The sequence below is a fragment of the Semicossyphus pulcher genome, unplaced genomic scaffold (genome assembly GCF_022749685.1).
Source record: "Semicossyphus pulcher isolate SPU_LCO1_2020_fin unplaced genomic scaffold, fSemPul1.0.p SCAF_12, whole genome shotgun sequence".
NCBI classification, from domain to species: domain Eukaryota; kingdom Metazoa; phylum Chordata; class Actinopteri; order Labriformes; family Labridae; genus Semicossyphus; species Semicossyphus pulcher.
Window position 1 is genome coordinate 14797384 of NW_027211626.1, and position 26833 is coordinate 14824216.

The 26833-nt window shown below is 40.9% G+C and overlaps 1 protein-coding gene across 1 annotated transcript in view; it reads left to right on the forward strand.

Annotated features, from left to right (window-relative positions):
- anapc1 (anaphase promoting complex subunit 1) overlaps positions 1 to 26833 on the forward strand; it is a 51437-nt gene that overhangs the window by 9084 nt on the left and 15520 nt on the right. Inside the window, exons 17-42 of the mRNA XM_069658336.1 lie at positions 3119 to 3174; positions 3579 to 3710; positions 4912 to 4986; positions 5767 to 5889; positions 6466 to 6635; positions 8676 to 8767; positions 9097 to 9245; positions 11063 to 11141; positions 11824 to 11860; positions 12452 to 12525; positions 13013 to 13191; positions 13612 to 13698; positions 13834 to 13973; positions 14201 to 14319; positions 14479 to 14609; positions 14837 to 14977; positions 18814 to 18966; positions 19227 to 19308; positions 20227 to 20318; positions 21069 to 21203; positions 21442 to 21524; positions 22332 to 22410; positions 22549 to 22623; positions 24033 to 24085; positions 24220 to 24367; positions 24511 to 24707. Coding sequence (XP_069514437.1) covers positions 3119 to 3174; positions 3579 to 3710; positions 4912 to 4986; positions 5767 to 5889; positions 6466 to 6635; positions 8676 to 8767; positions 9097 to 9245; positions 11063 to 11141; positions 11824 to 11860; positions 12452 to 12525; positions 13013 to 13191; positions 13612 to 13698; positions 13834 to 13973; positions 14201 to 14319; positions 14479 to 14609; positions 14837 to 14977; positions 18814 to 18966; positions 19227 to 19308; positions 20227 to 20318; positions 21069 to 21203; positions 21442 to 21524; positions 22332 to 22410; positions 22549 to 22623; positions 24033 to 24085; positions 24220 to 24367; positions 24511 to 24707 — 2881 coding nt within the window. The remainder of the gene's footprint in view (positions 1 to 3118; positions 3175 to 3578; positions 3711 to 4911; positions 4987 to 5766; positions 5890 to 6465; positions 6636 to 8675; positions 8768 to 9096; positions 9246 to 11062; positions 11142 to 11823; positions 11861 to 12451; positions 12526 to 13012; positions 13192 to 13611; positions 13699 to 13833; positions 13974 to 14200; positions 14320 to 14478; positions 14610 to 14836; positions 14978 to 18813; positions 18967 to 19226; positions 19309 to 20226; positions 20319 to 21068; positions 21204 to 21441; positions 21525 to 22331; positions 22411 to 22548; positions 22624 to 24032; positions 24086 to 24219; positions 24368 to 24510; positions 24708 to 26833) is intronic.

The window sequence follows — 26833 nt, forward strand, 5'->3', positions numbered from 1 at the left end:
GTTGAAACGTGTACTTTTTGAGTGAGAACATACACACACACACACACACGCACACGCACACACACGCACACGCACACGCACACACACGCACAGATGGCTGAGTCAGAGCAGTTAGGTCCTGTAAATTAGGTTTGAGAGCTGCCCTACATTGTTACACAGTGACGTATAATCTTGATGTATTAACAAGCCCATTACACACACACACACACACACACACACACACACACACACAAACTATCACACATACGGCATCCCACTGGTAATGATTAAGCCACAGCATCAGTGAAGTTTCCATGTGCAGTTCTGAGAAAAATCAGCTACAAAGGGAAAAGTATTTTCATGCTTCAATGCCATTTCTTTCAATCTATTATATCTATTATTCCACCTTCCTCTTAACTATCTGTTATATTTGGACTGTAAATAAACACGACTGTCTGTGAAAGACGGACGGACATGGGAAATGTATTGTGTGGGAACGTCAGTTAAGTATTATTATCATTATTTTTTACAAATAACAAAACAACAACAATAATAAGAACCACTACAACTACTTTTCCGCAAGGCAGGGAGGCTAATATAAAGAGACAATTAAATTTAGTGCAAAATGAATGGAATAGGATACCCAACAATAACATAAAATAAAAACAATAAAGCTGAAAAACTGACATTTTTAGCAAATTAACCCGCAACTTGGAATAAAGTTCACTCCTTTATTTAAACAGAAGCTCCCTGTGCTGGGGTAAACTGAGTAATAGCAGACATGGACCTTTGTGCAGACCTCAAAACAAGCATGTTACCTTATCAGTTGCCCCATACTGATGCCTGATTAATGAGTTAATCTAATTATAAAAGGTCTGTGTTGCTACCGAGTCATTAACCCTCAGCAGGCCAGTAAAATCCATAACTATCTTCAGTTAATGCTTAAAGTTATTCACTTGATCTTTGTAGCATCTGTCCGAGCCCTCTTGTGAAAGAAACATGAGTGCAACATTTTGTTGTTACTGAGGAGACCCCAACTCTCTTCTCAGTGAACATGCTTCTGAGCCAGTCCAACTTCTGCGCGATGCAGACGTTGCTTTCAATTCAAACTCCTGTTTTCATGGTTAAAGGAGTCATAACTTGTGGATGGATATTCTCATATTTTGCATGGGTTTCACATTTTGGGTGTTTATTGTTTACAGTGAAAAAGTGAATCTTCTGTGTTTTTCTAGAATAAAATTTTTAAAAAGGTCGCCTCTGAAATGGGCCGTTCAGAACAGCTGCAGGTTTCTACGTAGAACCTTGCTTTCGCTGAAATCGACCAATCGTCATTCACCGTCATTCACTGTTATTCACCTCAGGCTGCAAACTTTCAATTCCGATACCTCCTGGGAACTCCTGGGTTGCTGCACTTGCTCCGGTGTATCGTCCTCCCACTCAGGCTCCGATTCTGGCTTGTACATATAATGCCAAATAACCGATCCTAGAGCAGCTGTGTTTTCTACAACTCTGGAGTGACAGTGCAGTGCGGCCACCACATGTGGGGGAGGGGCTACGCAGTCACTCCAAATACTGTCAGCCAATCATGGAGGAGGAAGGAGAGGCTCAGAAAAATGATTAAATAAAAATATGTATACAATTTTTAAAACGCAACAACCTTTACCAACGAGATTCAAAAACACATTAATGAATAGAAAATGTATTGCGTAGCTAAAATATGTCACCTTTAAGGCTTTACTGACCTGTAGACATAAAGCATAAAACAAATGTAGATTCAAGTTACATGTTAGGATTTGGAGCTTTGAGCTTTGAAAATTGCCTCACCAATATTTACAGAACAGTGTTTTATCACTTAAATAAACATATCAAAACTCTGATCGTTCATATCCCAATCTGGGGTAGACGGTAGCTCAGTCTGTAGGGACTTGGCTTGGGAACCGGAGAGTGGCCGATACGGACCGAGCATGGAAATAGGGGCTGGTAGCAGGAGAGGTGCCAGTCCATTTCCTGGGCACTGTAGAGGTGCCCCAGAGCAATGTGCAACCCCCTCACTCTGACTCTCTCCATTAATGCATGACCATAGAGTCGTGCATTTCTTCCTGTACTTGGGGCCTATGTATGTAGCATGTTTCTTAATAATAACAGAGTGAAAACATTGAATTTAATTGAATTAATAAAATATGTCTTCTTCTTCTTCTGACGCTGAGAAATTAGTCCATGCATTTATATCGAGTAGGTTAGATTTATATGCAGGGTTATCAAACAATCAGTGGGACGGCTCCAGCTCATCCAATATCAGCAGCCAGACTCTTCCGGTCCTCATAACACTCCACTGGCTCCCCGTACAACAAAGATTACTGCGGTCTTTCTCCCTCGAACAAGCCTGCTGACCTCAGGTCCATCACAACTGTCTCGAAAATTAAACTCAATCTTTATTTAATTTTCTTTATGCTTGTTGGTGCTTGCTGACAGTTTGCTTTATTTTTGGGGCCAGTTAAAGCAGAGGTCTACAACACCGAAGAGGTGTTGCTTCGGTGTTGTGTCGAGCACTGTGGGTCCATCGATCTGTTCAGTTTCTTAATCTCCTCCAGCATCTGTAAAAGCTCACCTTTTGTTTTTTTCTTAAAGCCCTCAGCACCACAAAGGTGTGTGTATGACGCTGTTAGCCTTGTGTGTGTCTACTTCTACGTCTCTGCCATGCGTTGCTCCCCATTATGTAGTAATTGATCTTACAGACAAGGCTTTCTTCCTCTAATGAAATGGCATTTATCCACCTCTTCTTTGACCTTTCCCACTCTGGATGTCCAATTAAGATAGCCTGGTGACGTTGATTAGGAATCTGATTGGTCAGAGTTGTACGGAGAAACAGTAACACTAATTACGGCTGTATTGGGGGTTCTTTTTCTACTTTCTTTTTTGGGTTTTATGATGTTAATGAAATCTCCCACAGGACGGCGAAACAACATTCCGTTAAAATGAATGAAGTGTGATTTCATACAAGGCTGATGGCAAAATGAAAGGGTTGAGTGAGGGCTGTTCTCACCCAACATTCATGTTGGAAATAGTTTCCAAACCACTAATAAGTGTTTTCTCACCTTTTATATTTTACCTGTGCCTTTTTGTCCCCGATTCATTTCAGTGAGGAAATGCCTTCAGGCGATCCGTTTCATCCTGCCAAAGGAAGCTGCAATGAAGGTTTGTGGAATTGATATTCTATTACGGAAAAACAGGCAAAAAAAATCCAGGTTACATTACAAGCTTACTTTTTTAGACACCTGTGGACAAACCAATGCAGGCTTGTCGTCATTTATTGGTTAATGCCATGTCAACATAGTGTGCAGAGAGACTAAACACTCAGGGAACCAATGTAATAGAGTAACCAGATGTCCTGTTCATCTATGTATAACGAAATTTAACCATCATGCTAATCCTGCAGTACATTTATTTTCATTGTTTAGTTTGAGTTAAAATTAATGGAAGCTCATATTAACTTTTCCTTTGCTGGAAAATAACCGTTTTGTGATGATGGAAAAACTTTCTCTTAATTTCATTTTAGTTTTGGTGAATTCTATAAAATCTCTTCCCATATTTTTCTGCAGGTTTTAGTGAAGTGGTATAACATCTACAACGCCCCCGGTGGTCCCAGTGCACATGCAGAGTGGAACCTGTTTGTCACCTGTTTCATGACGCTGATGGGCTACAACACCGAGCGCCTGACTTGGAAACAAAACGTGAGTCTGCTGTGGAAGTGCTTCAGATTCTTAACCTGCAAAACCTTTGCTGTGTTCCAAATGCCATACTATTCTACCAGTACGTACTGATTTGGCCAAAATGTAGTATGTCGTATGCAGTATGCAAACGAAAGCAGAATGTGCAGAATGCCAAAAATACCCGGATGTCGTACTGATTTGGAAAAAATCTCATGTATGCATCAGACCAGTCTACCCCGTCTACTGTATCCCACAATGCAAAGTCCTGGAACGTCACAATGGTAATTGAAATGGCAGACAGCAGCAGAAGAGCAGAAGGGGGCGCTATAGCTAAAGAAGCAGCTCTTTGCTATTGGCGGGCTTTTGTTTACTTCCGCTTTCAATAACCGGAAACTGGCGCCTGGCGTTGCATACTGCAAAATACATTTGAACAGCTCCGTACTACATACTACCGAATGCAGTATGCAGTATGTAGTATGTAGTATATGCAGTTTATAGTATGCAATATGTAGTATATAGTATGCAATATGTAGTGTATAGTAAGCAGTATGTACTATATAGTATGTAGCATATAGTATGCAGTACATAGTATGTAGTATATAGTATATAATATGTAGTATATCGTATGCAGTATATAGTATGCAGTATGTAGTATATAGTATGTACTATATAGTATGCAGTATGTAGTATATAGTATATAGTATGCAGTATATAGTATGCAGTATGTAGTATATAGTATGCAGTATGTAGTATGTACTATATAGTATGTAGCATATAGTATGCAGTACATAGTATGTAGTATATAGTATATAATATGTAGTATATCGTATGCAGTATATAGTATGCATTATGTAGTATATAATACATAGCATACCGTTTGCAGTTTATAGTATGTATTACATAGTATGCAGTATATAGTATGCAGTATGTAGTATATAGTATGTACTATATAGTATGCAGTATGTAGTATATAGTATGCAGTATATGGTATGCAGTATGTAGTATGTAGTATATAGTTTGTTGTATGTAGTATATAGTATGCAGTATATAGTATATAGTATGCAGTATATAGTATGCAGTATGTAGTATGTAGTATATAGTTTGTTGTATGTAGTATATAGTATGCAGTATGTAGTATATAGTATCCGATTTCGAACACAGCACTTATCTTAACTGAAATCACTTATTGACATATCTTGACCTTGCTCCCTTTTGTTGGCAGCTGCATTTTGAAGTGCCTCTCTCTCCAGTGATTGCAGCCAAGAAGGCTCGGCCCTCTGACGGAGGCTCTGATGAGGTGTGTGACCAATCTGTCCTTTTGTGATGTGAGAGTCCTCATCTTTGAGGCTGGGTTTAAGAAAGCAGACTCGTAATCTCTGAAGGAGATGTTTCTGCGGAAGAATGAACTGCTGTTAAGTCATTTGTGTGGGTTCTCATTAGAGCAAAGCATGACTGTCAAATGTCAAACAGCTGGAGGCTTAGGCTCAGTTGTGTTTATGTGTGTTTGTGTTGACCTGAGGAACTGCATGAGTCAGATTAAACATAAGCAGGGAGGATTCCCATGGATCCTGGAAAACTTGGGAAATTGAATCTTAATATTAAGAAATAAAATACAATGAGGGAATACTGTAAAATAATCAGAAACATATTAACAATATATAAAAAAGAAAGTTAAAATAAGGCAAGAAATTAAAAATGATAAAACAAGTGAACATATGCAGGCTTTGAATTGTTCTATGATTCATTTGTCATAATTTCTAAACTTGCAAAAGATCGTTTCAATATATAAGCTAAAGCCACAGACTTCACATCTTTTAAATAAGACGGAGAGGGAAATACTAGCGTATGGCCTGACCCCTGTCTGTCACACCAGCAATCATCCCTGGAAATGTTCTGGAAAAGTCCTGAAAATAAATCCTCTGTGAGCCTGTGACGTCTGAGCCCTGTGTCCTCCGGATGCTTTCACATTAAACTAAATGCTGCGTTGATGTTGAAGTGGTTTTGCAGCTACAATTGATCCACAAATAGACATATTATACTTGTGATTGATTGCCATGTCCTTTTCTTCTCTCTGTAGGACTGGGACTATTTGTTGGGGTCTCATTACCACCGTCAGATGAACTCCCAGCCTGTCTGCGGTCCAGTGGACTCCAGTGGCTCCAACAATTATCTCAGCCCAGATACTGAGGGCATGTCGTCTGTAAGTAACTCACTCTGGGTGGATTGATATAGGTCTACTTACTTAAAATAGAACATAACGTGTACGATGCTCTTCCTTTTCACAGTGGGTGCATATATGTCTTGATTAAATACTACTGCTTGCTGATTTTGCTGTGAGTGCATGTAGTCATTTAATAGCAAATTTACTGCCACATCCTACAATGACAATACCTCCCCTTGTGCTGTATACACCACTTTTTATTGTACACTTTTAAAGGTATTGTATGTCAAATTTTCCCTTTCAAATGTCCTGAGACAGCAGATATTACCCTGCTAATAATGTTTTATGATCTCATTACATAATTTGAATAAACATGACCAACATTTAATACACTACTTTGTGTCTGTGAACAGGATTACCGCCAGAGTCATGTCAGATTGATTTTCATTGGCAATGGGGATTGTTGAACAATGAAGGGGACAACTCCTGCTAGTTAAGGGCATCTTTAAACTATGTCTTTTGTCATGTCTTTGATTGAGAGACCCCTAGCAGCATTCATTTCACACAGCATGTTTAATTTCTGTTCTTCTTCTCTCCCTTCTTCCTCTGTCCTAGGCGTCCTCTCCCTCCAGTCCGTCTCTGAAGTTGGACAGTTCAGCTCCTCTCTTCCCTCACATTCCTGCTCTCTTCTACGTCCTCCATCTGCTCTATCAGGAGCTGCAGCTGGACGAGCTGCAGAGAGCGAGAGCCTCTTCACTGGTTTGTCTGCTGCAACAAGTGGCCAGGTAAGCACTATTTGTATGTGTAATTTTTATGTCTTTGAAAGCAATACATACATTACATTAGCTGAAGGCTGGCTAGACGAGTATTCAGATTTATATATTCAAAATAATCTAAAAAACCAGGAACTGTTCCTTTAGTATAAAAAGGTTACAGGATGGAGAAGAGACCTCAAACATCACAACAGACAAAACCTGGTGTACTTTTCACCGGTTTACTCTCACCATGAGAAGAAAAGGCGAACACACTTCATTGTTTTCAGAGAACGCACGTGTGTAATCAAGGCTCTTTAGTTTTGTGTACTGAGCAATGAACTTCAACAAGCTGTCAAGTGACCGCTGTGATGACAATAAGAGAATAGGTGGAGTGGGAAAGTTAAGCACTCTTCACAGTAATTGGCCTGTGTTGGTTAGTATGTGGGCTGTGGTGAAGTACAGTGCACATTTTGACAGTATTTCTGCCTCATCAGGCTAACTGGTTTAGGATTAAAATGCGTATCCTGATGGCTTATTTGTCATTTTATAAATTTTACACATTTGACTAAATAATTTAAAGAAGAAATTATGTTTTATCATCTTTACAAATCCTGTATTACTGTTTTATTAAAACATAAAATCATGCAATAGGTATATTCAGGGGAAAAAAGATGCTCATTTGAATATGTAGGAATCAAACAGCCTGTGAGGCTGCTTCCCTTTGTGGCTTCATCAGGTCAGAGCATCCAATATCACTTTCATATTTAACAGAATTATTATCGGTTGCAGGGAATGTTTGCCCACAAGAACAGAGGGCATCTATACTAGCATAAAAAGCCAGAAGTATCTCCCACACTGCTGTAAAGACATGTACTTACTGTGCCTTTAATAGCAGATATACAGTATTATTACAATAGTTAATTCCGGCCAAGTAATCTGATTGGACAAGAGGCATTCCATGAGTGGTGAAACAGAGAACAACATCACTGGGACTTTTCACTCTGTGTATCACTCTGCTACTTTTGATTAACATTACATCGGACCGTGTCTACACTGATCAAGCTGGTACCTCTAAATGACAAAATTAAAACATACAGATAAATGTACATGATACAAAGTAGCTGATCTGTGGTAACCTGGAGACACAGAATGTGTGGGTTGCTTGGCAACAAAAGTCAACTTTCAGTTAAGTTGTGGAACTAGTTGAGTTGGTGGAGCAAAAAAGTAATCTGTTGTTGATTGTTACTTTTTATATATATTTTTATACCATATTTCTTGGCAGAGTTTGAGCACTTCATATTGAATATATAATTACATTATAATTTCTTATTATGGAAATATGATTGATTTTTAAATTCAATTCAATGAAACTTTATTTATCCCTGTTATCCCTGACAATAGCATGCTGCTTGTCACACAGCTTGACAAATATTCACACGATAGATACAATAGCAAATGAAAGACACTGTTCGACAAGCTAAAGTACATGATCAAAAATCTGGAATTGTTAATAAATATGTTAAAAAAAGATAATTATAAATATCTAATAACATTCTGAAGAGATGCACAAGGTATCGAGGCCGTCCAAAAGCCAAGATAAAGAACTGAGAAGGCTGAAAGCAGAAGGGATTCAGATGAATGATCAGTTTTATAGGAACCATTTGTACGGTCATTAACTTTTTTACGATGTAAATTTGAGGCTTTTTCCGGGATTAAAAACTATTGATTATCTGATGTTAAGCAGAATGGTAATGACTCACTGCTGTTAATCAGAATATGTTTTTTAATTACTGCTCAACAACAAGTTAAATGTCACAGACGCTCTTTGAGAATGTGGAGACAATTTTAGATTTCATTCAATTTAGAGTCCACCTGTGCAGACATCGACACTAGGAAAGACCTGGTACAAGTGCACTTAATAACCATCAGATAAAAGACTTAAGACTTCTTAATTTTGTTGGGGTTACATGACAAAAAATGTAACCTCACAAACTCGCATATTGGAGATATTTTCAGCATGTGAGACTGGATGCATTTAATATAATTTCCCATTGTTTATTCTGTTTGCAGAGACCTCCAGCTGGACCAGTATGTTGATTTGTACTGGAGAGACTACCCTTCATTAATAAGTGGCTTCAATGAGAGCTGTCTCATAGACCAGGGTAAGACCCATTTCATAGTCTAATAACAGAATCAGGAAATGCATTAGACATGTACACAGAGGGGGCAGGGGGGTCTGCTGCTGATGAAGGCGGACCCTGCAGTCTATGATGTTCTTCTGTAAGTCTGGGGTTTCTTGTAGTATGACTGATTATCTTTGTACATCATAGGCCTTAGAAAAGTTGAGTTTATGTTAAGATCAGCTGCGTCTGTCTTCAAAATAAACATAGTGTTTGATCGCTCGACGTGTGCCTTCCTTACACACTGTCATCTCCTCTCCTCTTTTTTGTCCTTCTCTGTTCCCTTACCCCCATCTTCTCTTCCTCATCAGCCCTGTTTGGTCAGATGCAGCGTCCGTCCTTTCTAAGGGCAGAGCCTCCCTGTGTGCTCAGCTGGCTCAGTAGCTGTCTGAGAGGGGAGGAGATCCCGCCTTTCCCTTACCTTCCCGGCATCTGTCAGAGGACCAGACTGCTGGTGCTGGTACGACCAAAGCTTTATTTTTCACCTTGAATGTGCGATGTGCAGGACGAGTCCAAAACCAAATTCATACACTAGAGTATATAGAGGGTTTCAGTGAAGCCGAATAGTGTGTTTTGTGCTTGTCTTCCATCAGTCTTGATTTTCCACCTACTTCCAGGCTTGTGTTGATATGTGTGTGTGTGAGAGAAAAAGACAGTGAGGGTAAAGAGTTCACCATTTGAGACGCATTCAGGTAATCTATTTGTGTTGCATGTCTGAGATTCTTTTTCTGTACATAAAGAGCAATTAGGAAATGGCATGGCTGGAGACATGCACATGCATGTGTGCGTGCCGCTGATGGATTCAACCTTCACATATCAAGGAAGAAAGGGCAAATTTCCGGCCCTTATAGTTTCTTTAGATGATGACAGTGCTGATGACGACTATGAGACAGACAAACAGAGAGGCAGATTAAAGAAACAGACATATAGAAAGATATAAATATGATATATTTTTACTCACCTCTGCGCATTTTTAGTCTGTGAACACGCACTGTATATTAGGGGTGGGACAAAATATCGAATGCGGCAATATATCGCCTGACTCATGCAATACAATTATTGATAGGCTGGTGCCAAATATCGATATTTTAATTTACATTTAAGGCGCTCTAAACAGATTTCCCTGCGATTTTAACTCACTGCGTCACGACTTCATGACACCTTGCGGTGGTGGTCATGACATGAATGAGGTTAACGTGAACGGATGTAGTGATTGCCGTGCAATATATCAATTATTGCAGAATCACTGTATTGTGATATTATTATTATCGTGTGCCACGTATTGTGTATCGTATCTTTAGTTGCCCTGTGATTCCCACCCCTACTGTATATGCTATTTTCTAGCTCCAGCTTTTGTTCATACTCTCATACAATTTCATCTCACACAATACTGGTTTAAATTGACAATGATGTCATGGCTGCCAGGATCTGCAGGAGCAGAGTAATGCTATTTTAGTATGAGTAGCTAATGGGCTGGCCCTCTGGTTCACCCTCCCTACTTGCCTTTTGACTTAAAATTATAATCTCTCAGTTTTGTTTTATTTAGCAGCACCTAAAGGCGATAAAAGGCAATTGTGGGCGCATACGTCCAAGATAATCAGACTTCCACGGTTGGCTCCATTTGTCATGGTTGTAACTCTTGATCATCCTCGCTGACGGTCGCTTTCCTTTTAAGACTGTTTGCCTTCATCTGAGCATCAAATTTGTTTCTTTTTCTTTGGATTTTCACTCATTTTAGAAGTTGTATCTGTAGTCATCCATCTTTTCTTTGTTTGTTCAGCCATAGTAGATTACTGTTTACTCGCAACACTTGCAGAGACCGGAAAAGCAGCCGCTTAGCTCCGCCTACCCTCTCTGGCAGACCAACCACTGCTGGGTGATGGAAAACGCGTCACTAACTGGGCGCCGCTTGCGATAGATAGTGACTTAACAGATATTTATTTAAATTAAAATATTCAAGATTATATATTTAAATTATAAGATTCTTTTTTCTCTGAGTCTGACAGACATTTAGTTTTTGCTTAAACTGCTAAAGATAAGATTCATCTTAAATTAAAAAAAACATTAAATATGTGGTGATACATTTTGTATTTATTTTAATGTACTTGCTTTTTATGAACCTGCTCTTTATCAGGTTCTAACCAAGGTTATACTTGAGTTGACAGTGAAAATGAAAATACAAATCACAGGAAATTTAAATGCAATTGTTAAACTTACCATCCCTGTAACTCTTATTTTATCTTCTCCCTCTTTGTTTCTGTGTTTCTCTCTCCTCAGAGTTACGCTCTCTACATCCTTAGAGATGAAAATGCTACTTCGACAGATGTATCAAAGTACCTGGCCAAACTCTCTGCAGGTGTGTGTGTGTTTGTGACTACCAGCCCTGAAGATCATTTAATTGTCTTTGATTGCATCCTGGGACTGTGTGTGTTTCTGACTGAACCCTTTGACAGTGTGTGTGAACATTTATTGACAACCTGCCCTTATCACCTGCCAGATCCATGGTTCTCTGCTTCAGGGCCCAGTAAAACAAAAAGAAAGGTAGTTTGTTGTGACACAGGTTTGTTAGTCACCTGATCTCCTCTGTTTGTTTTTGCTTTGACAAAAACCCAATACAGAGTTGAGGTGACAGCAGTCGCTGCAGGTATCTGATCTGCCTCTTTTCCGCTTACACACAATTGCTCATTGACCTTGTGGGCGGTGTGAGAGAAACCAGAGTGACTTTTTTCACTGAAATAACCAAACAACAGCAAACGTCTTCCCACATAAATGTTGTCCTCCACTCATCAGGAACAAAACGTCACGTTCATTTAACCTGTAGTTTAAGTGCCCGTTCTTTTTTAGTGACAAATGTTTTACAACCAATCAGTGAAGGTTTGAGAATGCTTTAATGGAGATGATAGTTGTTTCCTGCAGGTGTGAAAAAGCGATGAGCATCAACTGACATCTCACAAATGAGAGAACAAATTAATCAACCCACTGACCCCCTTCCCCGCCTGTCTCCCTCTCTCATGCCTTTTTTCCCTTTGCTCTCTCAGGCCAGAAGTCCTGTGCCAGTGAACCGCACTACAGAAGGTATCTCATCTCACAGCAATGAGGAAAAGCTGCATGATTTGCTTTGTTAGATCGCCTTCAGCTCGAGAAAATCTGCTAGATAAAACATTTTTAAGTCACAGTTTGTGGCCGGCCTTGAGCTTGTTTGCATCTTTGTTTATTGTGCCCTGTGGTGTTAACATTTAGTGCCACCAAAACGCATTGTTTGTGAGCTGAGGTCTCAGACAAATGCTGGATTTTCTTTTACATTTTGAAACCTTCATTGTTTACAAAATTGCCTCCTAGGCAGAAGCCTTATTCTTCATTGCCTTTTATGGTGCATGACTGAGTTTCTTGGTACATTACTGCCACCTGTAGATCAGTGGAGTAGAGAGGAACCATGAACATGGATGTTTCCTGTATTGTGAACAAACCTTATAATAAACAGCTCTTCCGTGATGTGAACGGGATTTTAGGGCGACCCAAATTATAAAAACATATATGTATATTTTCAACTTTTCTTCAGTGAGTAAAGTACATTTTGATCTGAAATAGTTGAGGTATATTTTTAAATGTTCATTGGTCCTTTTCTAATTGATTGCTGTCGTTAACATGTATGTCCATTTATCTCAGGCAGAGCAGTGTGAAGGTGAAGTTTACCAGTGAGAATCTGGCGGAGCAGCTGGTCGTCTGGCTCACCTCAGAAGGTATGACAAGCAGGTTTCATCTGTTTTTATTTTTAGCTTTTTACTCTCAACAGAGAAAATAGTGCTGAAGTCATTTCCTCTTTTTCACAGTGCTGCTTCAGATGTATTTTACACCTGTCCTGCGACACCACACTGTTTTAAGTGGCTTTCTAACAGCCAGGACAAATGTCTTAATGGTTGGTTGTCTGGAGTTAGGTCTTGTTATTTTTTACCATTTAGTAGGTGCATATCTTAACATTTTAATTTAAATCAGAGCAATTCGGTTAAGTGGGTGTGTATACAAGTCTACATGCACTCACCAGAAGCACTTCCTTGCTGCCAAAAACACCTAAAATACACATCTAACCCCCCAATAAAAACCACATGACCTGGCTGAAGGCTGCATTTATTCCTTGTTTTTGTAGTTTTTTAAAGCAGAATTGGCTTTTCTACAAGCGGCCTCTAATTGAGGACATGATTCACTCATAAACTCTCTTTTCATGTTCAGGTTTCACAGTGAAGGACCTGGAGTCGGTCCCCTTCGGCGTGGCTCTGCCCATCAGAGAGGCTATCTACCGCTGCCGGGAGCAGCCGTGCTCTGATTGGTCAGAGGAGGTCTGTCTGCTGATTGGTCGTCAGGATCTGACCAAGCAAGCTCACAAGATGACGCTGGCCAAGAGCAAAGCTGTGAGTGTGAAATTCATTTCACCTCAGACCAGAGTACCTGCTATTTAATGTCAACTTTCTCGAAAACATAATCAAAAATATCAGAGTAAACAACCAGAAATTGTCCCTTCTGGTATATCACAGACAATGAGCGCAAATGAACCAACCCCTACAATATTTGATTAGACATGAAGCTCAGCACACAGAGGATTCCCTGTCCCAAAAGACCTTCAGTGTCTTGATAACCTGTAATTACATTTGCAACCAAAGCATTTCTCAGCCTTAACACCAGTTATTGGTATGAGCTGCTATTCCCCTTTGGATGAACCTTTAAACCAGTAAGGTAGCTGATATAGAGCACCAGTTACTGAAGAATGTCCAAAATGTCATTGTTGCTGACTTGAATATGTGGATGATTTGTTTGTGTGTATGTGTGTCCAGTCTGTAGGTTCAGGTCTGTCCTTGGAGCCTCCTGCAACCACAGAGGCAGATGAGGAGGAAGATGGGATGTCCGACATTATACAAGAGGTAACAGACGCAGTTAACATTATCTATGGCGTAATTGGTCTGCCTTCGACATAAAGATATTCTTGTATATAACGTATTGATGACACTGAGGTGTTAGACAGGATCTCCAGAGTGAACATGTGTGTTCCTCTCCAGGTCACAGGACTGATCTGGAGTCAGGATCTGAGGGTCCAGGAGGTCAGGAGGCTCCTTCAGAGCTCCAGGCCTGTCCGGGTCAGTGTTGTACAGTTACCAGAGGTTTCTGACCACGAGTACATAGAGGAAAAAGAAAACAAGTGAGTGTAATGTTTTCGTGTGTCCGATTCCCTTTTGTTCTGGAACATAGATACCCACATAAAGCTGCAATTTCTAAGGACTCGTACAGTATATTTTCTGTCCTCTCTTTTGCACCAGTTTTTAACAATCATTGGGTTATCCGGTATTCAAGGATGGCCTACACCTCCTGTTAATCGTAAACATTTTTTTCTGCCTCTAATTGAGCTCGTCTCTGTATCTTTCTCAGACTTCTGCAGTTGTGTCAAAGGACCATGGCTCTTCCTGTTGGTAGAGGCCTCTTCACTCTCTTCTCCTATCACCCTGTGCCGACTGAACCTTTACCTGTCCCAAAACTCAACCTTACAGGTAATTTGATATGTTTAAATCTGAACCCGCTGCTATGCATAATGTCAGTAAGGCACAAAAGGGTGTGCATTTTGTAAGCCATGGAGTACAGTGAGGTTTTAATCTCTGCTCTAGATGGGATCAGGTATTTCTATTATTTATATGTATTTTCTCCTGCAGGTCGAGCCCCTCCTAGAAACACCATGGTGGACCTGAACAGTGGGAACATTGATGTTCCTCCCAACATGACCAGCTGGCCCAGCTTCCATAACGGAGTAGCTGCTGGACTCAAAATAGCCCCAGCTTCACAAGTCAGTCTGAAACGGGCCTTGTGTTGAGTTTTACATACAGCTGCAACTGATTATCCACTTGTTTCTAAGGTCTGCCCTGCTGTGTATATCCGGTGTCGTCATGATAGCCCTAATGTTTTTACAGGCAATCTCGTAGAAACTCAGTGTAAACTTTCTCACTGCTCTGCTGTAAACAAACCTTACTAATTCTTTTACAAATAAACACGACTCTGTGTTTGTCTGTTAAGGTGGACTCAGCGTGGATAGCCTACAACAAGCCAAAGAACCCTGAGCTGGCTAATGAGTATGCAGGCTTCCTTATGGCGCTGGGCCTCAACGGACACCTCACCAAGCTGGCCACGCTCAACATACATGACTACCTCACTAAGGTACACACACACACACGCACACATAGGATTACATGTGCAGAAACTATCTCAGTATTTGTGTCACAGCACAAAGAAAGCAAACATATACATTAACTTAAAGCCTACTGACGTACACAAACAGACATATTTGTGCTTAATGAATGTTCAGTGCATCGCTGACGGTTCTCCAAATTACTGTTTCTGATTGTGGTTCAGACACCGAACTCAAACTATTGTGAGAAAGGATAACAAATACGATCTTAATTACAGTTTATACAAACGTACACCCATCTAACTGGTGAACACAAACACACCTACACACATTGTTCTCCGGATGACTGTAAATGAGAGAGGTAACTCGCATCAGGGCCAGGCAGCTAGTCAGAGTGAAACTCTGCCTTTTGAGAACTTTGAAACGAGATGAGTCCTTCCCACTTTCAGGTGAGAAAAAACAACAGGATGCTCAAAGCCAAACCTTATTTCTGCTCAATTAAGATTTCTGTGTAAAGATGTGGTTACAGATAAAAAAATGAACCTTTGCACCAATACACACACAACGCGTCCACACAGGGCTCAAGATAGATTCATTTTCCGTTCCTAAGCTGCCAATCTTGAAGATCAAAGAGCTTTCTTTATCAGTCATTTCTCTATAAATTGGGGTTAAGACTGAAATTTGAAAAAAGTCTTCAAATAGTATGAGAAAGTATTATCCACCTCAGATCCGTTTAAAAGCTGCCACCTGGGAAAACAGCTTCTTTCCTACATGCTCCTTGTCCAGTTTCATTTTTATAACTAATGGATTAAGCTTCAGTCTATAAAATGTCAAAAAAAATTTAAAAAGCTCAACACAATTTCAAAGAGGACAAAGGGAAGTCTTCACATTTCTTCTTTTGTCCAACCAACCGTCCGAACTCAAAGAACCTTCATTTGTGTCTCTATTTTGTGTCATAACATGACATGACACTGCTTGAATCGACTAATCAAGTATTCGGTTACTTTAAAGGGCCAGTTCGCCGATTTTCAACCTCAGTCCTAACATGCTATTATGGGGAGCTAATGCCATTATGGTAGAGAAAAAAATGCAATATAGCTCTGTGCCTTTGGAGGACGCTATCCGCTTCTCCAATGGGCACTGGAAAACCTCCGCCAGATGACACGTTTTACGTAGTCTGGCGGAGGTTTTTCAGTCAGGGAGCTTGCTAAACGACACTTCCTCAATCTGGGATGCCAACTTCTGATGTCATGTCCCGTTCAAAATCGTCAGGTTTGAAATGTAGACTGCAGACCTGAAGATTTTTTAGACGATCCACCGGTATATTCTCGTCCTATTTTGGATTCTGTACCGCTCTGAGCCTTTGCCTGCAGTGAAAACGGTAGTATTTCACTCCAGCGTCTCTCGCTGGGCCGCTCCTTTCAGAGGGAGGGGCGCAATGCACTCTGGGTGTTGTAGGAATGTAGAATGGGAGAAACCATGAGCTGTTTGTACAACTTTCTCCACAGCTATGGCGCCAATTTGAAATATTATTGCTTCTATCGATTACAGAGAACACCAGCTTTGACTGCTTTTTCCAGGGGCGAATTGGTCCTTTAACTGTTGTACTCCATTTTTGTCTTTTGCCTCATTAAGCTCACCTGGTTTAATATAGTCGACCATAAAGGTTTACTTTCTGCGATATAGTCTACTGCCACTTCCTACTGGCAGGCCTTCCTGCATGCACATTCCTCTGCAGATGATCCAGAACGCAGCAGCACGACTGGTGTTCAATCAACCCAAAACAGCACATTTCACTCCGCTGTTCATATCCCTCCACTGGCTCCCAGTTGTCGCTTGTATCAAATTCAAAACCCTGTTGCTCTCTTACAAAACAGCAACAAAAACGGCTCCTGCGTGCCTGCACTCCCTCCCATCCAATACGCTCTGCCAATGTAAGGCACCTGGTACTCCCATCACAACAGGGCCCTAAGTCGCTAACTAGACTCTTCTCCTCAGTACTCCCCCGGTTATATTAAAAATGCATCAAAAAAATTTGGATATGACATCTCACAATAGCACACACTGATGTCTAAGTATAACAGCAGGAAACGCAGATGTGCACAATAGAAAGTTGTGTTTAACTGACATCCCTTATTCTGAATGAAAGCTGTGAGACTGGTTGCCAGTGAAGCCTGTTGTAGCCGGTGGTTTTCTATAGGTTTCTATTCTCGTTGTGAAAGAGAAATCACGCTGCCAGCAGTCTGGATCAGTTCATCAGAATATGGTTGTGGTTATAGAGAGAACATGTAGGTGTTTGTGTGTCTGTTACTCATCCTATAAGCTTCCACATGTTTTCAGCATGTCGCTGCAGACTGTTACAAAGACAAAAAGAGACGGTTTCTTTTGATGTTAATTCTGGCGCTTCTTTGAATCATCTCAAGAGTTGCAGTTCCTTAAAAAGTAATGTGTTTATATTTAAAAGCTTTGGAATCACTGCTGAACAAAATGTGTTGTAGGCTGTGTTTTATCTGATCTTAAGAGGATCTTCTGACACATTTTCTGATGTACAAAATAGTCGTAGTGCAGCTGTTGTCATGTTCTCTAACGGTCCCTACAAATGCATGCAGCAAGTTACTGGTTGCTTTGTTAAGACAAGAATTAATTGGCTGTTTCTCAAATCGGCAACCAGCTAGTAACCGTTTAAAGTTGAGCCCCGATTGTCTCCACTGAAAACAGGTTGTTTGAATGTTATCTGTATCTTCCCTGAACCCACTATAGAAATGGAACTAGTCAAAAATGTAGACACTTACTTGTTGTTTGCTCTGCTCCTGGATATTTTTAAGAGTCTATTAATGGACGGTCATGTTTATGTGTTACACTGGCTGATTGTTTAAATTTTGAGTTGGTTTATTGGCATTGCCACTGATTAACCTGACAACCAGTCTTATTTCAGTTTCTTTGTTAAACAGAATCATTTATCTCCAACCTACTGTGTCATTACTATTCTTGAAGTTATAATCTCGAAGATCTCAGTTTCGTTCTCTTTGTTTATCACCTATGGTGATAAACGGTAATAGTGGGAGCACACTTCCCACATATCCAGACAGTGTTGCATGTGTGACGTCCACGGTTGCCTCGGTTGTAACTCTTGATTTTCCTCGCTGACGGTCGCTTTCCTTTTTAGACTGTTTGCCTTCATCTGAGCCTCGAATTTGTTTCTTTTTCTTTGAAATTTCCCTTATTTTTGAAGTTGTATCTGTAGTCATCGATCTTTTCTTTGTTTGTTCAGCCATAGTAGATTACTGTTTACTCACAACACTTGCAGAGACCGTAAAAGCAGCCGCTTAGCTCCGCCTACCCTCTCTGACAGACCAGCCACTGCTGGGTGATGGAAAACGTGTCACTAACTGGGTGGCGCCACAGACACCCAATCTGTAATACTGCAAGTGCAAAGGCAAATAGAGAAAAATATCCAGTATTTACTTGACACTCAAAATGTTAATTAAAAGACAACTTATGGCAGTGGGAGTGTTGGTGTTAAAAACATGTAGGCCACGTGTGGTCTGCCCTTGTGATTATTAAACATACACAAACACACAGAGCGGTGATCCACAGGGGTCTAATGGAAACTGTCCGTCACGGTGAGCTGATGTGGAAGCTGACTGCATCGCTAAGATACCAGAGTCACAGTAAGAGCTGATCACATGTTTGTTCTACTGCAGCAGGTATTTAGTTTGCAGTGACGCCCATTAAGCTGGAAAAAAACGTGTATTGATATAAAAGGCATAAAACTCACTTTAACATGTTCTCATTGTTGTTAACTGTTTAGCTTTATCTTTGTGACGCTAAAGCTTCTGTCTTCTCTGTGCTGTCGCTCCATCAGGGCCACGAGATGACGAGCATCGGGCTCCTTCTGGGCGTGTCTTCAGCCAAACTGGGCACCATGGACATGTCTATTACTCGCCTGCTGAGTATACACATCCCTGCCCTCCTGCCACCCACCTCCACCGAGCTGGACGTACCACACAATGTTCAGGTAAGAGTGTGATGTGCATACTGAGATGTCTTCAGCTTATCAGTGCGATGAGGAAAATGATTGAGTGTGGACTGTAAAATTGCAGCATAGTAATTAATTATATACGATTATATATGAGTTATTACTATTACTATTAGTGTGTCTCTGTGGATTATCTTTTTAACAATCTGTAAACTACGCACATCTACATAAATGTACAATTAGTCACTCAAAGGAATGAAACAAGAAGGTTTTAATTCTGCTCTCTGTCTGATCTGCAGGTTGCTGCTGTAATCGGCATTGGGCTGGTGTACCAGGGAACAGGACACAGACACAATGCAGAAGTGTTGCTCTCTGAGATAGGTGTGTGTGTGTGTGTGTCTTTGTTTTTGTGTGCAGAAGGTAAAGGTGTTGGCTGAATAAAACATCTGGCTGTAGGAAATTTTAACAATATTTTAGACCGATCGTTCAATTAATAATGAAAATAATTGTTTGTAGCCCTACTCGAAAAACAAGAAAAATGGACTAAAAGCATGTCTTTAACATAAACTCCTGCTCTGTATTTGTACTGTGACGTGTCTTTGAGTATACCACTGAGCACCAAAGAGGCATAATAAGTTAGCAACCCTTAAAAGGGGGGTATTATGCTTCTTTCAAGCTTCATAGTTCACTCTGTGATACCTGTGGAGTAGCTTAGCATAATTTACTGTTAAAAAGACTCATTTTTCTCACACTGGTGCTCTGTGCAGGCCCTCATACAGCTTCTGCCTGAAACGACTCAGTCAGCTCTGTCCCTTTAAGAAACCCCGCCTCTACAAGCCTGCTTTCTTCTGATTGGCCAGCTCTCCGAAGCCTGCTGAGGCTGCACTTTGTGACGTCACAAAGTGCACAAAGAGAAGCCTGAGGATTAAGAAGCCTGGGGATTGCTCCAACATACTTTTACCTACAGATTTGAAACTTCACCCACGTTTAGTCTGGACATCCAACATCGTAACATTATAAATATGTCTTATAATGTGAAACAGCATAATACCCCCTCTATAAACACAAATTATAAATCTTCACATAACTTAATAAGTGACTTCTGGTGCGGTCCTGATTAATCTGACAGATCTCCCTATTTTCAAAGTGTTTGACCCTCTGTTACATGGTGCTCCACTCTTGACTTTTTGATGCCCCTGTGTGTGTGTGTGTGTGTGTGTGTGTGTGTGTGTGTCTGTTTCTTGCGTATTCTTGTCGTGAAGGATGGTTCAATACAGTTTTCGGGCTTCTGTCTTTCAGGTCGACCACCTGGTCCAGAGATGGAGTACTGTACAGACAGAGAGTCCTATTCACTAGCTGCTGGACTCGCCCTGGGCATGGTGTGTCTGGGGGTAAGTCACACACACAGAAACTCTGCTGATTGTATTTTAATGTTGTTTCAACCTGCTGGAAGTTGCAGGTGAGCCGGGTTCTGGCTTGATATTTTATTTGATCACACATTCTTGGCTTCCTAAGGTTTCGTCCACATTATATTGACACTACAATGACCAGCTGTTTCTTTTTTAATAGTACTGAAGTGGGATAGGTTGGATTCTCCTGGCAGGTAAAAATAATCTGAGAGATGAGAAACTAGTCTGTTAAGAAAAAAAGCTCATGTGAAGGTGTTGGCAGTTGTCACACAGATTGTGTTCACACCCACTGAGAAAGAGGAAGAACAGGAGTTCTCACACAAGTTTACAATGACCTCTCAGTCTCTGTATCTGAGTGTCTTTGTCTCTTTCTCCTTCTACTGGTATTGTTGCATAACATAGTTTTCACAATTGGGAGATCAAAAACGATTTACCTCGTCTCTGACGTTGTCCTTTATCATCTCACTTTTCCCCACATTCTTTGTCCCATTTATCCCAACTCGTCTCATCTCTAAACACTTGCACCTTTATTTTCTCCCCTCCATTGTTCCCCCCACCTCCCTGGTTTTTCTCACCATCTGGTTTCCTCTCTTCCCTAATAACATTGATTTATTTTATTCCCTATTCTTCCCATGCTCTCCCACAGTCAAATTCTTTGTATGTTCCTCCATGCTTGGCCAATAAAACGGATTATTTTTCTCATTAACCCTCTCTCCTACTTTCTCCCTTCAGCATGGCAGTAACCTGATCGGGATGACAGACCTGAATGTCCCCGAGCAGTTGTATCAGTACATGGTGGGGGGCCACCGCAGGGCTCAGGCCGGAGCCAGCAGGGAGCGACACAAGTCCCCCAGCTACCAAATCAAGGTAGAAACACTAATTCTTCCTTATTTCTAAAATCTATCTCAAATATATTAACATTGTTGCTGCAGTTATTTTATTGTAATGTAATAAGAAGTATGTGTATGATTGCAGGGTTGTCAGTTTAAGTGGACTGCAATACTTAACTAGGGAACTTGCAAAATGCTGAATGTTAACAAGAACAAGCCCTAACAAGCCTATCATCGATTTGCCTTTCCACAAACATTATCTGCGGCTGTTCTAGGAAGGTGACACTATCAACGTAGATGTGACGTGTCCTGGAGCCACGCTGGCCCTCGCCATGATCTACCTCAAGACCAACAACAGGTGAGAAAAGACAAACAAGAGATAGCTCCGCCAATCTTTTCAAGCAAAGACCAGAACAAGACACATGGTGGTGGTTCTACCTCCTTCTTGTGCAGGAGGGAACCTTTATGAATCACTTGCATGACAACAATTACACTTTTTTCCTTGCTGCGGAAACTTGTTCTACCTAAAAATAGAACCAACTCTAAGTATGTCCTTCAGTAATTCTCCTGGAGTATTTAAAAGAATTTTCAAAATAAAATCCCTTTATTTCTTTATCTTATTTCACTCACAATTGGCATGTGTTAATGTCATGTGTGTGTGTGTACTGCTTCATGTTCCTTTAATTCCCCAGCTCATGATTTAAATAATCAATTAGATATGGACATGGTGTGTACAAGTGATAAGACTGTGTGCTGTAGCAAATAGAAAACAATTATCCTTCTGACACACTGTCCATTTTAATTTAAGAAACGAAATTGATTGCGTGATTGGAATAACGTGATACCTGTACATGTCGTACTAAACTGTATATGTGCAGAATCATCCGCTATTACTACAGTGACCCGTACACTAACCATAGAAGTTTTAAATGTCAATGATGAGCAGAACATCCTAACCTACCCGATGAAATATCTCATCCTCAGTGAGTCGAGTTCTCTCTTTATGATACACAAGAACAAGACTGCTCCATCTTCTACCTTTCTCTTATTGGTCAAGGGGTCCTCCTCTTCTTTAAGCTCGTCTGATGCCGTCTGTCTATTGGTCGAGAGGGTGTTGAAGGAGAGTATTAACACCTACTTTTCTCTTCCTGGTTTTGTCCACTAGGTCGATTGCTGATTGGCTGAAACCTCCGGACACTTGGTTCTTGTTGGATTTCATCAAGCCAGAGTTTCTGCTGCTGAGGGTTAGTGTGGCTCTGGCTGGTTGTGTCTGTGTGTGTGTTTGTGTGTGTGTGTGTTTGGTGTCATTGTTACCAGCTCTCCATAATCTGGTATATCTGTTTTTCTCCTTCCACATCTTGACTGTCTCTGTATCCTTTCAGACTCTTGCTAGGTGTATTATAATGTGGGATGAAATCCTTCCCAACACTGAGTGGGTCAAAAGCAACATACCCCAGGTAAGAGAATACACACACACACACACACACACACACACACACACACACACACACACACACAAACACACACACAGCATTATTGAGCTGTGATTCTGCAGAACTGGCAATAAGTCACTATGACTTATAAAGAATTTGGGGAGGTTTTGATGCTCTGTTTATTTTTGTGGAGAGGGAGAAGCTTACATTCTTCAGTTCAGTTATTCAGTCGATTCTAGCAGCACATATACAGTTCCTGGAAAAAAAAGAGAGACCACTGCAAAAATATGTTCTTCTCTGGTTCTACTATTTATAGGTTTGTGTTTGCGTAAAATTAACTTTTGTTTTATTGTTTACAACATTTCTCCCTACTTTAAAATCAAATATTCTGAGTCTAGGTCTTTTTTTTTCAGAAAATGACGACTGGTTAAAATAACCAAAAGATGCAAAAAATATGTTTTTCAGACCTAGATTAATGCAAAGAAAACAAGTACATATTTATGTTTGAACAACAGAATACTAATGTTTTAAGTTATAAGTTCAGGAATCAACATTTGGTGGAATAACCTGGTTTTTAATTACAGCTTTCACGTGTCTTGGCGTGCTCTCCACCAGTCACATTGCTTTTGGTGACGTTAGGCCACTCTTGGTGCAAAAATTCAATCAGCTCTGGTTGTTCAAAGGCGTGTGAACACCCATCTCCCTCTTGATCACATTCAGGAGGTTTTCAATGGGGTTCAGATCTGGATTGGGCTGGCCGTGACTTAAGGAAAATTTAAAGTGGTGTCTTATTTTCTTCCAGAGCTGTATGACATATATGTTTGTATATTTTCTTGTAAATAAATGTCTTTTAAGTCACTATCTAACGCTGAATGAGGTAACACGATGGTGATTGAGCCTATGGCCCACTGATGAAAACCTTTGCATTTACTGTATATATTATTATTATGGACTGGGTGTCTGTGGCGACATTTGCAGAATAAATCACAAGTGACGCATTCTCCATCACCCAGCGGTGGTTGGTCTGCCAGAGAGGGTAGGCGGAGCTAAGCGGCTGCTTTTCCGCTCTCTGCAAGTGTTGCGAGTAAACAGTAATCTACTATGGCTGAACAAACAAAGAAAAGGACGATGACTACAGATACAAAAATAAGTGAAAATCCAAGAAAACGAAACATATTCGACGCTCAGATGAAGGCAAACAGTCTGAAATGGAAAGCGAGGAAAATCAAGAGTCACAACCGTAACAAAGGGAGACAACCGTGGACGTCTGGTTAGATTGGAAAGTGTCCTACTGCAATTAGGTGCTACCAAAGAGAACGAAACTGAAATCTTCTAGGTTAGATCTTTAAGTACATGAAAACAGCCAGTTACAGACTGTCATAGAAAGTGTCAATAAGACTGTAATTATTTTCAACATGTTTTTTTTTTTTCAGATCATGAGGGGGTCTTTTGACCCCTCTGAAGACTTTAACATGGAGACAATGTCGTAAGTATTTAAGCTAAATTTGATCATATAAGTTCTGTGTTAAACCCTGAATAATGTACTTCTTCAGGGGAATTCGTGGTGGTAAAGTTTCCCTCTACCAACACTGATCGTGTATTGTATTTTTTTACCCTCAGCCAAGCCCAGGACTACATCACCGCTGGAGCCTGTATGGCATTGGGTTTACGCTTCGCCGGCTCTGCCAACTCTGACGCCTTCGACTGCCTCTACGAGTTCGCCAGGACCTTCATGCAGATCCTGTCGTTCAGCGGCACAGCTAATGTTGTAAGTGTTTTTATAATTTTATTATGTGCATAAACTCTGTTGCCTCACATACTCATACTTGTTATATGTATGAGTATATGTTTCCTAATATTCACCCCATGCTTTCCCTTTCTGTGTGTCAACATGTGTGCTGGTTCCCGTAGCAGACGGGTTATTACAACCTGCAGACTGGCCTGTCCATGATCCTGCTGGCTATGTCCATGGTGATGTCCGGCACAGGCAACCTGAAGGTGTTGCAGCTCTGTCGATTCTTCCATAAACGAACCGGCGGGGAGATGAACTACGGCTTCCACATGGCTCATCACATGGCCCTGGGCTTGCTCTTCCTGGGAGGGGGCAGGTGAGATGCAAACACGGAAACTGATGCATTATTTAAGAAATGTGTGCACTCATAAAATATGAAGTTAGTAGTAGTTATTTGTGTAAGCCAAACAAATCCGCCCTGTTTCCATTGTTGTCTTTTTGCGTAATTGATTTATACAGACTCGCACACAAACCAGGTTCCTCCGACCACTGACCTCTGCCTGTGTAGAGAAAACAACTGCTCCCCGCTCTCTCATTATATGTCGCAAATGTTTCTCCACCTACGGCCGTATCAGATGAGCCTTTTCATTTCTGGGGTCAGGGTTTATTTCAGACCTGCCTGCTGAAAGCTCACACAGCAGCAGGGAGTCGGTTTGAATGTCATGTACTGTAGAGTGTTTAATCTGTTACCGCGGGTATGCAGAGGTTAAAGTTGATGCTGGTTGGCAGACTTGTGCCAAGTCATTGTTCTATTTCCTTCACTCTCGCCCTCCTGTTGCATATAGTCTCTCACCTGCAATGAAATGCAGCACTACGTCCCTCTCAGTTCATTTTAGCTCCCTAAGCTCTGTGGCTAGTTTTTTCCCTTTTTCTCACCCTTCCTCCCTCCTTCCCTCTCTCTTTCTGTCTGCTCAGTTAGTTTCTCTTCCCATTTTTGTCATTTTTTAGCAGGAAACTGAAGTGAAAGTTAATTTTTCCAACTTAAGTCTCACATGGCGGCTACAGTGATCTGTTGGTCTTTATCAGCTGAAACCAGAAGCTGTCAGAAGCTTTGTATGTTATTCACATGTTTGCATGAGTTTCCTTTGAACGCTCTGGTTTGGAGCTGTTATGATTACTCCTTCAGTTGCCCGTTACCCAAACACTAGAGTCTGTCTCTGGATGCTGCCGACTGCTCCTTAAATAGAGTTCGCCCAATGTGGAGTCACCACAGGACTAATAAAGAACAACTTCATCTTTGTAGGTAGTATAAAACATAAACAATACTTTAACTGTTTTTGTTTTACATTCTGGAAACACAAGTTGAAATGTTCAGCCTGGCATGAGAAGAAAGTGACTCAGAAGACCTGATTGTTAGCCAGCAGTCCTCCCTCTGACAGCTTCAGCCTCCTGTGACTGAAGCAGAGGTCGACTTAACCCTCAAAGCAGGAAGTGTGTGGACCTCATGTAGCCGTATGTCAGTTTGAAAGTTGTTGATGTTGCAGAGTTAAGTTAATGATCAAGGAAAACACGTGATGTTATCGGTAGAAAATCCCAGTTTTACCAGGGGACTTCATTGAAGCAGTAAAACGTATTCAACCATAGTAGGTGCAAAGAGGAAAGTACAGCTGGGATTTCCAGGCTCTCTTTTTCAGGTTGTTTAATGTGAAGGATTTCTAAAAGCCCCAGGAGGTGACAATATTCAGTATCTCATAATAAAAATAGGCGAAAGTGGGAAAAACTTTTCTCTACCTTTGTGTAACAGAAGAGTATTCTTTACTTTGTCCCCAGATCCTGTTGTAGGGCTGCAACTACAATTATTTTCATTTTGAACAATCTGCAGATCATTTCCTGAATTTATTTTGTGCTCTGGCAAATCAGTGTCAATAAATGTCAGCAACTTCATGGCGATGCCTTCAAAGTGCTATTAAAACGGCAAAGTTAAGTATACCCCTTTCCCACATAAATTTGCGCGTTGACACAGGTTTTTCAGACCCGGGAGGACCCGCTAATAAATGATGATTGTCTCTTTTCCCATTGCCAGTGAAGTATACTCCTTTCTGTCTTTTTTCCGCTGCGTCACGGTCTGATGTCACAAACGCGCTGGAAACAGAGTTAGTAAAGTCGCCTTATTTCTTCTTCCCCTCAGATCAGGTGAAGCTCTCTCACCTCGCTGTCTTGCCATTGTCGCTGCATCTTGCACGAAACAAAGAACAACTTCACCGTTGTACGTTGTTACGCGACAGCGGATGGAACTTCGATGCGCGTCATAGCATTGTGCTGGAAAGGGGCAGAGATTAGCGTGTCGACCCAGGTTTTGTGTTCCCATCAATGCCGATCGGAGCCGAGGCGATAATTACCCGGGTCTGAATGCTGATTGTAACCTTTCCCACTAAGCAAAAAAGCCGGGTGTTAGCTGTTTTTTTGACCAGTGGGAAAGGGGCTTTAGTTTATTATCATTAA